The sequence below is a fragment of the Rhinatrema bivittatum genome, chromosome 5, assembly GCF_901001135.1.
Source record: "Rhinatrema bivittatum chromosome 5, aRhiBiv1.1, whole genome shotgun sequence".
Taxonomy (NCBI): Eukaryota; Metazoa; Chordata; class Amphibia; order Gymnophiona; family Rhinatrematidae; genus Rhinatrema; species Rhinatrema bivittatum.
Window position 1 is genome coordinate 211,446,819 of NC_042619.1, and position 14,322 is coordinate 211,461,140.

Sequence of the window (14,322 nt, forward strand, 5' to 3'; positions counted from 1 at the left end):
CAGAAAATTAATTAAAAGCTTTTTTTCCCTTTATTGTGATTTGTATAAATGTGCTGAGAATTACAAGAACAGATCCTGAACCTTCCCTTCTGACCTCCCTTACCTAAATATGCAAAAAAAGGGTAACAGAAACATAGAAAACACCTTAGCCATATTTAGATTGCATTTTCCATACCAGTTGCATTGATTGAAATTGACCGGGTGCCTATAACGGTGGTCTGTGATTGTGTAGCCGTTGTAGCAACAGGACTTTTTGCAGGAGACAGCACAGTGAGAGTACCATTGATGTTGATTGGAAGATTTAAGTCATATGCTGCCACCTGCAGGATAAAAAAAATTACTTGTAGCAATCTCAAGAGGAATAGCAAGCATGTATTAATTACTACTAATTCAGCAGAACCTTTAAAAATGAGCTCAGAATTAAGTATTTGCACTTGAATCTTATCATTTAACAATTATTAACATATAAATGTATTTTCATTAACTAAAAATGTATAGCACAATTATAATGGTTTTTATGTTTTCAATAGTTGGATTTAATTATAAATCAATACTTTGTTGCTTTTTGTTGTTTTTATTTTTAATGAGCACAGAAACTGGCAACCACCTCTGTGATATGGAAACGATTGTACAGAAGCAACATATTCCCTCAGACTTTAGTTGAATGCTGAAACATTCTTTCAAAGGTGAAGTAATCATGTTTTATTCACTAAGCCAAGTCTATCTTCATTTTGCATCCACAATAAATCTGAAGTATTAGACCAAGACCTCTTATCTCAAGGATGTCCTCTAATTCACTTTAAAGTGGAGGAATAGTCTAGTGGATAGAACAGTGGGCTGTGAACCAGGGAAGCCAGGATTCAAACCCCATTGCTGCTCCTTGTAACCTTGGACAAATCACTTCACCCTCTATGCCTCAGGTATAAATTCATTCACAAAGCCGTAAAAGGCTGTTTATCGTGCAGTAAACAGCCTAATGGAGGGATAACATGGGGTATTTTAAATATCTAGCATTATTCTGCTGCTGGTACCACATAGCCTAAACAATGCAAACTAAATAAGGCTTGCCTCAAAAATCACAAGCCAAGTTATTGGATTTGAAGTCAGCTACAACTCAAGAGTAGTAGCTAACTTCCCCAGGGAGAATCGGGATGATCTCTTTCGCTGACTGCAAAACTTTCCATTACGATTTGTACCCAGGAAACTGTGATATGAATCACACATAACTGATACCTCATGGAGTAATCGATTTCTTACTACTATATTATAAGAACATAAGAAATTGCCATGCTGGGTCAGACCAAGAGTCCATCAAGCCCAGCACCCTGTTTCAACAGAGGCCAAACCAGGCCACAAGAACCTGGCAATTACCCAAACACTAAGAAGATCCCATGCTACTGATGCAATTAATAGCAGTGGCTATTCCCTAAGTAAACTTGATTAATAGCCATTAATGGACTTCTCCTCCAAGAACTTATCCAAACCTTTTTTGAACCCAGCTACACTAACTGCACTAATCACATCCTCTGGCAACAAATTCCAGAGCTTTATTGTGCGTTGAGTGAAAAAGAATTTTCTCCGATTAGTCTTAAATGTGCTACTTCCTAACTTCATGGAATGTCCCCTATCCCTTCTATTATTCAAAAGTGAAAATAACCGAGTCACATCTACTCGTTCAAGACCTCTCATGATCTTAAAGACCTCTATCATATCCCCCCTCAGCCATCTCTTCTCCAAGCTGAACAGCCCTAACCTCTTCAGCCTTTCCTCATAGGGAAGCTGTTCCATCCCCTTTATCATTTTGGTTGCCCTTCTCTGTACCTTCTCCATTGCAACTATATCTTTTTTGAGATGCGGCGACCAGAATTGTACACAGTATTCAAGGTGTGGTCTCACCATGGAGCGATATAGAGGCATTATGACATTTTCCGTTCTATTAACCATTCCCTTCCTAATAATTCCTAACATTCTATTTGCTTTTTTGACTGCTGCAGCACACTGTGCAGACGATTTTAAAGTATTATCCACTATGATGCCTAGATATTTTTCCTGGGTGGTAGCTCCTAATATGGAACCCAACATCGTGTAACTACAGCAATGCAACAGCTTGCACTTTTCCACATTAAATTTCATCTGCCATTTGGATGCCCAATCTTCAAGTCTTACAAGGTCCTCCTGTAATGTATCACAGTCTGCTTGTGATTTAACTACTCTGAATAATTTTGTATCATCCGCAAATTTGATAACCTCACTAGTCGTATTCCTTTCCAGATCATTTATATATATATTGAAAAGCACCAGTCCAAGTACAGATCCCTGAGGCACTCCACTGTTTACCCTTTTCCACTGAGAAAATTGACCATTTAATCCTACTCTCTGTTTCATGTCTTTTAACCAGCTTGTAATCCACGAAAGGACATCGCTCCTATCCCATGACTTTTCAGTTTTCGTAGAAGCCTCTCATGAGGGACTTTGTCAAACGCCTTCTGAAAATCCAAATACACTACATCTACTGGTTCACCTTTATCCACATGTTTATTAACCCCTTCAAAAAAATGAAGCAGATTTGTTAGGCAAGATGTCCCTTGGGTAAATCCATGTTGACTATGTTCCATTAAATCATGTCTTTCTATATGCTCTACAATTTTGATCTTGAGAATAGTTTCCACTATTTTTCCCGGCACTGAAGTCAGGCTCACTGGTCTATAGTTACCCGGATCGCCCCTGGAGCCTTTTTTAAATATTGGGGTTACATTGGCCACCCTCCAGTCTTCAGGTACAATGGATGATTTTAATGATAGGTTACAAATTTTAACTAATAGATCAGAAATTTCATTTTTTAGTTCCTTCAGAACCCTAGGATGTATACCATCCAGTCCAGGTGATTTGCTACTCTTTAGTTTGTCAATCTGGCCTACTACATCTTCCAGGTTCACAGTGATTTCGTTCAGTTCGTCTGACTCATCAACCCTGAAAACCATCTCCGGAACTGGTATCTCCCCAACATCCTCATTAGTAAACACGGAGGCAAAGGATTCATTTAGTCTTTCTGCAATGGCCTTATCTTCCATAAGAGCCCCTTTAACTCCTCGGTCATCTAATGGTCCAACCGACTCCCTCACAGGTTTCTTGCTTTGGATATATTTTAAAAAGTTTTTATTATGAGTTTTTGCCTCTATGGCCAATTTCATTTCAAATTCTCTCTTCGCCTGTCTTATCAATGTTTTACACTTAGCTTGACAATGCTTATGTTTTATCCTATTTTCTTCAGATGGAGCCTTCTTCCAATTTTTGAAGGATTTTTTTTGGCTAATATAGCCTCTTTCACCTCACCTTTTAACCATGACGGTAATTGTTTTGCCTTCCTTCCACCTTTCTTAATGCGTGGAATACATATGGACTGCACCTCTAGGATTGTATTTTTAAACAATGCTCTGGTTAAGGTGGAGCCCATCCATTCAGAAAAGTCTCCCCTTTCCCCAAAAGTTTCCCCAGTTCCTTACAAAGCTGAATCCCTCTTCCCTGCACCATCGTCTCATCCACGCATTGAAACTCTGGAGCTCTGCCTGCCTCTGGGGACCTGCACGTGCAACAGGAAGCATTTCAGAGTATGCCACCCTGGAGGTTCTGGATTTCAGCTTCCTACCTAAAATCCTAAATTTGGCTTCCAGAATCTCTCTCCCACATTTTCCTATGTCGTTGGTGCCCACATGTACCATGACAAACGGCTCCTCCCCAGCACTGTCTAAATCCTATCTAGGTGATGCGTGAGGTCTGCCACCTTCGCACCAGGCAGGCAAGTTACCAGGCAGTCTTCACGTCCACCAGTCACCCTGCTATCTACATTTCTAATAATCAAATCACCAACTATGATGGCCGGCCTAACCCTTCCCTCCTGGGCAGTAGCCCTGGGAGATTTGTTCTCAGTGCGAGAGGACAATACATCACCTGGAGATCAGGTCCTTGCTACAGGATCACTTCCTGCTACACCAGGGTGATGTTCTCCTATTGGGAGACCTTTCTGATCCAAGGCAGCACTGGGGCTGCCAGAATGGATTTGGGACTTAGCTACTATGTCCATGAAAGTCTCGTCAATGTACCTCTCTGTCTCCCTCAGCTCCTCCAAGTCTGCTACTCTAGCCTCCAGAGATCGGACTGTTCCCTGAGAGCCAGGAGCTCTTTGCACCGAGTGCACACATACAATCTCTCACCGGCGGGTAAAAAATCATACATGTGACACTCAATGCAAAAGTCTGGAAAGCCCCCCTCTTGCTGCTGGACTGCTGCCTTCATCTTAGTTTTATTGAGTTCCTAGTTAAGTTTAGGATACTAAGGGAGTTGGAATGAGAGTACTTTAAATTTACAGGTGAATTTAGTAATTAATCAGCTCGTGTCCTACAAGGGGATGATTAAACTGTACAGGAAAACATTCTGTATCTTTGAGGAAAATGCTTACTATATGAGCCCTTAAATTTGGACCTCTTTGTCCACATAATTTAGACCTCTTCTTTTCCCCGTTTCTGCTTTGACCTTAGGCGGCTTTAAGAAACACTAGATTATTATATTTAGCAGATTGAGATTGGGCATTCCAATTCTACCTTCTTTGATAACATTCCATTCACTATGTCAAGTCTACTGAGGATTGTACTCTCCTTGAGATTTGCTTTATAATTCAATAAATATCTGTTAACAGTCATGTATTTTATGTTAAAGGCTGTCTATTTGTCTGCAATATACTGTTTTCCTGTACAGTGTGTTGTGGTTCCGACCGCCCCTCTCATGTTCGGGCTCAGGCCCGCTTACCGTCGCTTCAGCTCCCTTAGGAAACCGCTTAAATCCAGGCTCGACAGGCCCGCCGCCCGAGGAGTCCCCACGAGGCAGACGCCATTACAGGCCTATTCCTGCTTGGTCCCGCGCACGCGCGAGAAGAGTCCTCTTAAGCGCACAGCACCCGGAAGCCCGGCTCCGCCTCGCCTACTGACGTCACGCTCTGCTCCAGATTTAACCGGCGTCCAGTCCCTCACTAGACGCCTTGCAACGAGGTTTCCTGCGGACTAGTTGCTTCCTGTTCCTGTTCTTTCTTGCTGCTCTCGTTGTCTCCTGGTTCTTGACCCCGGTTTGCCTCACAGACTTCTCGCCAGCTTGCCGCCTGCCTTGACCTCGGTTTACCTCACGGACTTCTCGCCAGCCTGCCGCCTGCCTTGACCTCGGTTTACCTCACGAACTTCTCGCCAGCTTGCTGCCTGCCTTGATCCCGGTTTGCCTCATGGACCTCTCGCTAGCCTGCTGCCTGCCTTGATCCCGGTTTGCCTCATGGACCTCTCGCTAGCCTGCTGCCTGCCTTGATCCCGATTTGCCTCACGGACTTCTCGCTAGCCAGCTGACTGCCTTGGTCCCGGTCCGCCACGGACTCCTGCGCTGGTCACACATCTCTCCTGCTCCCGGGTAGGCTCGCGGCCTTGCCTCCTACCCACGGCCGGTTCAGACTCTGCCTTCTTCAGTGACCCGCCGGCTACCCAGCCCCCTGTCTCTTCTCTGGTAGCCATTCCTGAACTCTCTGAACCCTCTGGACTATCTTGAACTGTGCTAGTCCCCAGGGCCTGGGTCCCTACGGGCCCCTCCCGGGGGGGATTCCAGGCTCCAGGGGTTCCTGCCAAGCTCTGACTCCGCCTCCCGGCCTGCTCTGTCTGTACCTGCAGGTCGGCCCAAGGGTCCACCTCTTGCTTGCCCACTGCCCAGTCATAACACAGTGATGACAAATAAATAAGAAGCAACTGCGCACAAGACAAGTTTCCTCTCTTTTCAGTATTTATGTGTCTGCTATGTGTACTGTGAGTGCTGAGCAAACCATGAGTTGTCACGTGAACTCCATGGAATGAACTGCAGGTGGTTTGTGTTATATCTATTAGCTCAGAGGAACAGAAAAGAGGGATTTCCAGGTTATCCCTGCTGGTTTCCCATCTTGTCAACGGTATTTCTACCTCCATAACTAGAAGATTAGAGATTAAGTTAGTTCAAATCCCCACTTATAGCTGCTGGTCACTTGTATTTCTGTTGGTGTCAAGCTTTATATTTTTCTGAGGCTGTGTTTACAAAAATGTGTGTAAAATCCTGGAGGAGATATATGTTGTCTATAGGCTGAACAAAACCCTGTCTCCAGAGTCACGACAGCCACTGAAAGCCTTTGAGCAACCTTATGGAGTAATATTTGTTGGGTGGCTCTGCCAGAATTTTTTTAATTCTGTTCCACAAACTAAGAAGAGGAATTAAGCAGAGTTGCTTACCTGTAACAGAGTCCTGAAGTGGTGGAGTGACTTGCCAACTCGGATGCACGCCCGAAGGTCCTGAGTGGTCTGGTGCCATTGGGACCACAGAATTCACTGCGCCCTGAGCATGTGCAGATGAGCAACAGGAGTGACATGGATGGTCACAGCCATGTGTCCCAGCAAGCATAACATGCTGTGCACAGAGATCTGGTGACTTTGAGAGATCGCTCCTGCCAGCGAAGCTAAGCTGTGCACCTGATCCCTGGGTAGGAATGCCCGAGCCTGAACCGTGTCGAACCTGGCACCAATGAAGTCCAGGTGCGGGGTTCAAGACCAGCTGGGACTTGGAGTAATGATTAGGAAACCCAATGTCTCCGAATGGTGACATGTAAGGACTGCAGTGTTCCCTGCCTGGAGTCACTCTTTGCGAGCCACTCATCCAGGTAGGGAAAAACCTGTACTCAAAGCCTCCTCAGGTACGCCACCACTACCGCAAGGCAATTCATGAAAACATGGGATGCAGAAGCCAGACTGAAGGTCAACACCCTGCACTGAAAATAATGTGCACCACCTACAAACCAGAGGTACTGCCGGTGGACATGGGCAATCCCTATGTGGGTAAAGGTGTCTCACAGATCAAGGGAGCAAAGCCAGTCTCCCCTGCGCAGGAGAGGAATGAGGGCACCCATCAAGACCATCTTGAGCTTCTCCCACATGAGGAATTTGTTCAAGGCCTTCAAATCCAAAATTGGATGAAGGCCTCCTGTTCTCTTTGGAATGAGGAAATATCTGGACGAGAAGCCGCTTCCCCTCTGAACAGGAGTAATTGGTTTGACCGCCCTGGCCATTGAGAGGGCGGAGAGCTCATTGAGTAGTATTTCCTGATCCGCTGAGGACTCCCAGGAGGGGCACAGGGGAGAGTCCACAGAAACCTCCTGGAAATGTAATCTGTACCCCGACATACGATGGAGAGGACCCACCGATCTAAGGTGATGGCCATCCAGTGGTCCGCAAAGGACCGCAGCTGACCCCCGACCAGAGGGTCCACCTCTAGCCACAAGGGTAACTGGCTTGGACTCCCTCACAGCCTGTCAAAAGACAGTAGCAGGAGTCTGCTGAGGCACTGGATGAGTTCTGCTGAGGCACTGGCTGAGTCCTAGGGACATGCTGCTATCTAGGGCTTGGTTCAGCCCTTTGAGACTGTGACCTAACTACCAGACAGTCTTGCACTTCCGGTTGGAGATCGGAGGCCCATAGCCAGGCCATACGACAAGCACTGATGCCTGCTGCAACTACGCTTGCCGCTGTCTCAAAGACATTGTTGTGGAGGTGGACCCCCGGCCCGAGGTGGTGTGGGCGCCACTTGTGGAGAGGCGAGGCCAAGTGAGAAGCGGAGGCTGACTGGAGCTTTGCCAATACCAGCCCTCATTCCCCACAGGTTGAGCCCTTGGGTACCGGGGCTGGCTGGACCTTGGTGGACCTCCGCATGGTTGATCCCGATGGAGGTGTCCAGAGGCAGAGTGCCAGAAGGCAGCAGAGACGAAGGGTCCCAGTAGGGTGAGGGAGAGCTGAGTTTGAGTCCAGACAGAGGGTCGATGAAGGCGGCTGGAGACAGGGTCAGGTTCGGCTGAGTAGTCGAAGGCAGGCAGCTATAGGCGAGATCAGGTCCAAGCAAGAGGTTGAAAGCAGGCAGCTAAAGGTGAGGTCAGGTCCAAACAAGAGGTTGAAGGCAGGCGGCTAAAGGTGAGGTGAGATTAAGATCCAGGTCAAGCCAAGGAAGTCCATCCGTGTTGCGCTCCGCTGCTCGCGAGCCCCAACTGCGAGCAGCCTCATTCATCACTCGGCCAGATGACGCTGCAGGCCTCTCCTATCTCCCTAAGTGACTAAGGAGCCACCACCATCACCGCTGCCCATGGCAGGGAGACTGCCGCTGATTCCTCCTCTTCGGGGCATGGAGCTGCTGCCAACTCGTTCTTCGTGGCCCGAGTGCCGCCAACATTTCTCCTTGCGGCAGGGACGCTGCTGTTGCTGCCTCATCTGTCCTGGACCCTGCTTAAGGGTGTATGCCCGACCCTTCTAGATATTTAAAGGGCCAGCAGCAGGAAAGGCCCTGCGACCCCGTTAAATGATGTCATCAGCCTGTGCCACCTTCAGCCCTATAAAAAGGCTCTGCTTGTTCTCCTCGGGGCCTTCGCATAGATCCTCACAGTCGTCTGTGCTTCCTTCACCATGCAAGGTTCTCTGTGGTCTCCACCTGTCTTAATGGTCTTCATGTTCAATGTTCCTGGTCTCCTGTGAATGTTCCTAGTCTTATTCTTCATTGGAGCTCCTTCGTCGTCTCTCCGGTGTTCCTGATGTCCCATATTCCTGATGTTCCTTGTTCTTGATGTGCCAAGTTCTGGATGTTCCAGTTCTCCGGCTCTTCGTCTTGCTTCCAGTTTCCTTCTCGTCCATCTTTCCTGGCGTGCCACCGTCGTGGTCCATGACCAGCCAATGTGGGGCTGTGTAGGGTGCTTAGTGGCACAAGGCCTGTTTTCATGTCTGCAGCACAAGTCTCCGGAAGGCCCTTGCTTTTAATGCTAAGGTCTGTTCCTGAATCCTGGGTCTTGAATCCTGAGCTTGAATCCATGAATCCTGTTCCCAGTCTTCAGAGTTCCTTGTTCCTGCTTCCATCCATGCCCTAGACTCAAGCCAGAGCCTGCTCCGTTTCAGCATGGTCCGCGACCAACCATGGGCAGCTGTGTAAGGCGCGCCTCGGTGCAGGCCTCTCCTGAATCTAAGTCATGTTTCCAGCTTCAAATCTTCATCATCTCATCTGGAGTCTGCTTCGCTTCCAGCATGGTCCGCGACTAGCCATGGGCGGCTAAGTAGGACGCACTGCGGTGCAGTACTCACCCTGTACTAGTGCCTGAATACTGAATCCTCATCTGGTTCTTCCAAATTCCTTGAGTCTTCATCTGAGTCTTCTAAGTTCCTCGAGTCCTCATCTGAGTCTTCCAAGTTCTTCAGTACCATGTTTTGTCATGTTCCTGTTCTCAGTTGCTATCTGGCCTCACACACTTGTCATTCCCAAGCGGCGGGTCCGGAAGGGCTACCTAGTGGCCGGAGGGCTACTCTTGAGACCAGCATTGCATTGTTGGGTCTCACCTGTGTGTACAGGTCCAGTGGAGGTCTGAGCTTGCCTTGTTCCAGTTCCTCAGATGTTCCACTTCTCGATCCTGGTCCAGCCTTGTTCCAGCTCCAGCCCGTGCTTGGACACTCTCACCTCCCATGGTGTGTGTCTTGGGGCTCCACCCTGAGCTGTGCCGTGGAGCAAGGGCTCACATATCTCTAGAGCAAGCGACTGCATCTGCTCCCTTACGAGTAAGCGCCGAAAGGGGGACTGCAACAAGGGAATAATTTGCTATAAAATGTTGATAATAATTTGCAAAACTTAGAAATTGCTGTAATGCTCGTAAACCTGCAGGCTGGAGCCAATTTCAGATGCTCTGCCATTTACTAAGGTCCATCAAGAAGCCATGTCTAGATACAATATACCCAAGGAAAGGCAGGCTCTCCTCAAACAGACACTTGTCTAACTTGGAATAAAGTCTGTTGTCACGTAGACACTGAAGCACAGCATGGACATCCTGGCGATGGGTGGCAATGTCTTTTGAAAAAATGAGTATGTCGTCCAAGTAGGTGACGACTTTTGTATACAGCATATCATGGACTATCTCATTTATCATGTGCTGAAGCACTGCAGGGGCATTACAAAGGCCAAACGGTATTACAAGATATTCATAATGCTCGTCTCTCGTATTGAAGGTGGTTTTCCAGACGTCTTCTGGACGTATGCAAATCATATTGTAGGCTCCTCGCAGGTCTAATTTAGTAAAGATGGTGGTCCCTTGAAGACTATTAAATAGTTCATTGATTAACGGTAGAGGGTACTTGTCCTTATGAGTTATGGCATTAAGCCCACAATAATCAATACATGGTCATAAGGACCCATCCTTCTTAGTAACGAAAAAGAAGCCTGTACGAGCAGGCAACATGGAAGGGCGGATAAATCCCTTAGCCAAGTTCTCACGGATGTAATCCAACATAGGTTTGGTTTCCGGTACAAAGAGAGGATATGTTCTACCTCTGGAAGGCGATGTTCCAGGCAAGAGATCGATGGGACAATCAAACTTCTGATGCAGAGGAAGGATGTTGGCTTTCTGTTTAGAGAAGACATCCTCAAAGTCAGCGTAAGGCACTGGAATGTCTGAGACGGTAGCAGCCAGCGGAAGCACGGGGTGTGGTTCCACCTTTCTTAAACAGGAGCAAAGGTAGGAAGCACTCCACTCCGACAGCTGCAGAATCTCCCAATTGAACTCCGGAGAGTGATGCTGAAGCCAGGGTAGGCCTAGCACCACTGGGTGGATGGATTTGTCAAGCATGAAGAATTCAGCTTCCTCCTCATGCAAAGTTCCAGACTGAAGACGAACCGGAACAGTAACCTGTGTAATCCTCCCAGGTAACGGGTCACCATGAATAGAGGCGATGAGTAACGGTATCTCAATGGCATGAGTAGGGAAACCCAAGTGTACGGCTAGGTCCTTCATTAGAAAGGGTAACTGAAAGTGTCAACTGGTGGGCCGGAGAAGTAGTGCCCAAGTTCAGGACCCCTACTTAGGCCAGCAAGTTTCCCGGACAGATGGGACAAGAAGACAGACGATGTCCTGCAGCTCCGCAATACAAGCACAGCCCTGAATGCCTCCTCTTGAGGCGCTCTTCCGGGGTAATACATCCAAGCCCTAGATGCATGGGCTCCTCAAGTTTGTTTGGAGGTGGAACTCTGCTAGTAGCAGGCCCCTCAGAGGGAGGAAAACGGGAACGTTCCGCAGCTGGGCGACAAGGCACTCAGGTGTCCCGGTGGCGCTCCTGGAGGCAATGGTCTATGCAACCATAAGGTCGATGAGACCCTCGAGAGAAGTCGGTAGTTCGTGGTCTGCAAGCTCATTCTTGAGCTGAGGCGAAAGACCATGTAGGTAAATGAATCAAAGGCAGTCTTCTTGCCAGCCCAGTTCAGTCGCAAGGATGCGAAATTCAATAGTATATTCGTTAAGCGCCCGTTGGCCCTGCCGCAGGTGTAAAAGGTCCAAACTTGCCGTTGCCTGCCTCCCTGGATCATCAAAAGTCCATCGGAAGGTGGAGATGAAGCACGGTAACTCTTGGAGAAGAAAGCCCACTCGTTCCCATAAGGGAGAAGCCCAAGCCAACGCTTTGCCTTCCGGCAAGAAAGGATGAAGGTTACCTTCGTGATGTCATCCTGGAATATGGAAGGCTGCAAAGTGAACTGCATATAGCATTGGTTTATGAAGTCCCTACAAAGTTTCGGGTCCACATTAAAGCGAGGTGCAGCAGGTAGGGAGAGTGAAGCTCTGACCGAAGTAGCCAGTGATGAAGAACTGGACGAAAACTGGCATGGAAGCCACTGGGCCTGGATGAGAGCACTGAGATGCTCTATGGATGCAGCCAATGCCTCAAGGAACCGCTACTCTTCCTGGATCTTCAGAGCCAGGCCCGGAATGGCCTGGAAGGCCGCTGGCTCTGCCAGATCCATGGCCTTGGCAACTGTTGCGGAGGTGGACCCCCAGCCCGAGGTGGTGTTGGCGTCACATGTGGGGGGAAACTCCCACAGGTCCCCACCGTCAGGAGGCGAGACCAAGCGAGGAGGCCAAGTGGAGCTTCGCCAATACCAGCCCTCATTCCCCGCAGGTTGAGCCCTTGGGTACTGAGGCCAGCTGGACTTAGGTGGGCCTCCGCATGGTTGATCCCGATGGAGGTGTCCAGAGGCAGAGTGCTGGAAGGCAGCAACGATGGAGGGTCCAGTAGGGCGAGGCGAGAGCTGAGGTCGAGTCCAGACAGAGGGTCGAAGCAGGCGGCTGGAGACAGGGTCAGGTTCGGCTGAGAAATCGAAGGCAGGGAGCTATAGGCGAGATCAGGTCCAAGCAAGAGGTAGAAGGCAGGCAGCTAAAGCCGAGGTTAGATTCAGGTCTGGGTCAAGCCAAGGAAGTCCGTCCGAAGGTAGAGCAGGAACAGGAACAGGGGCTGGAGCAGATACTGGAACTGTCCGAAGGTAGAGCAGAAACAGGAACAGGGGCTGGAGCAGATACTGGAACTGGAACAGGGACTGGATCAGCAACTAAGCGCACAGCAGAGAAGTGTGGAGACCTGTTGCCAAGGCAGGCTCTGAGTGTCTGAGCTTGCCTTAAATAGTGGAACTGTTGACGTCATCACCTGGGGCTGTGGGAGGCTTCCCGCTGCGGCCCCTTTAAATCCCAGAGAGACGCTTGCGTGCCTAAGGCTAACAGGCCGGAGAGGAGAAGGTAGCGGCGTCTCCCCGTGCCACAAGAGGAACTCGCGGCAGCACAGGAGGGTCCAGGGAACACAGAGGGAGCACAGGTGCAGAGGTGACTGCCCACCACCGCCAAGGAGGTTGGGCCAGCTCCGGAGACCTGGTGTCAGGGGTGAGTGAGCCCGGCCTCGGGCCTGCCATGGCCGGGGAGCACAACAGACATCATATGCAGACCTAACTTTATGTTTGTCGCACTCCAATTCCTGCTGCACAACCTTCGGGAAGTCCTCCTGGAGTTGCAGAGGGAAGTGGTCTATCAATTCCTAGAATACTGGCTCATATATAATTGGTAACAGGCAATGTGGGAGGCCAACAAAGAGCCCTGGAAAACTTTACGGCCCAGGGCATCCAGGGCCTTGTGTTCATGGCCTGGAGGAGCCGAGGCATGGGTAAGGGACCTCTTTGCTTTCTTGAGGGCAGACTCCACCACCACAGACTGGTGTGGGAAGTGGCATCGCTCAAAACCCGTAGTTGGCTGCATGAGATATACTGTGTCGGTCTTCCGATTAATAGGAGAAACAGAGATTGGGTGCTCCCAGAGCCGAACAACCAAGTCCTTGAATATATCATGGACTGGGACTGCAACCACTTCCTTAGGAGCATCCACAAACTGAAGGATCTTCAGCATCTTGTGTCTGAAGTCTTCCTCAGTCAGGAGCTGGAAGGGTACTGACTCCGCCATGGCTTGGTCAAGTCCTCTGGAGGAGAGCAATGTCATAAACCAGGTCCTCAGTCCTCTGAGGTAGAGACAGAAGACTCATCCTCCCACGGGTCGTAAGAAGTGTCATCCTTGCTCAGATTGCCCAGCGACATTAGTGGGGAGTCCGAAGTGCGGTCTTGGGCCAGGGCATTGGGGGCACCAGAAGCACCGAAGACACCGGGGGCATCAACAGCGTTGACGGATCCGGCAACTCAAAACGTGGGGGCCAAAGAACAGGGACCACCGGCCCTGATAGCCCACCTTTGTCTAAGGAATCAGCGATGGGTATGGTCTCCAATCATGGCCTCTTCAGTGACCTCCCGAGGCAGTGGGGGTTCCAGGGGCAACAGTGCAGGTTGTGCAGGCAGGGCACCGAGGAGTAGGTCCAACTGCTCCAGCATGGACGGTGCAGACTCAGGTGGCAGTGGTGGTCCTGAGGGGGCTGGTGGCTCAATGCCTTGTAGGTCTCATCCTACTGCCAACGGCACTCTCTGCTCTAACTCTTCCTCGAATGCTGTCCATGACAGTACAGCTCAAGGAGGAGGAGGCATAACCTGGTCTTCCTCGGAGCCCAGAGGGAGATCGGTGTCTGGCACCGAAACTAGTGGGGACCACCTCGGGCCCTCGGCCTTGGCGGATATCAATGCCTCATGGAGGTCTGTGATGGACATAGTCCGGGGGCACTGGGGACAGCTGTCAACGACCAGTGGCCACCAGGAGACGGTACCGTTGGTAATCGACTACAAAGAACGAGGTACTTACTGAGACACTTCTAAACTAGGGCCGGGAAAGAGTCGAGGGACCCGGCGTAGAGAAAAAGAACGATAAGAACTTGAAAACAGTTTTCCATAAAGAAAAAAGCACGAGCTCTACACCCGCAAGATGAACACTCCGCAGAAAAAGAGAGACTGAAGAAGGACCCAGTGTGGATGCATGGATAGTGGCATGCTGGACATGCTCAGTGTGCTTAG

At 49.3% G+C, this 14,322-nt stretch overlaps 1 protein-coding gene across 1 annotated transcript in view; it reads right to left on the bottom strand.

The window, feature by feature from the left end:
• The window catches only part of CFAP47 (cilia and flagella associated protein 47), a 1,765,744-nt gene that overhangs the window by 1,400,827 nt on the left and 350,595 nt on the right, over positions 1-14,322 (bottom strand). Inside the window, exon 22 of the mRNA XM_029603108.1 lies at positions 176-320. Coding sequence (XP_029458968.1) covers positions 176-320 — 145 coding nt within the window. The remainder of the gene's footprint in view (positions 1-175; positions 321-14,322) is intronic.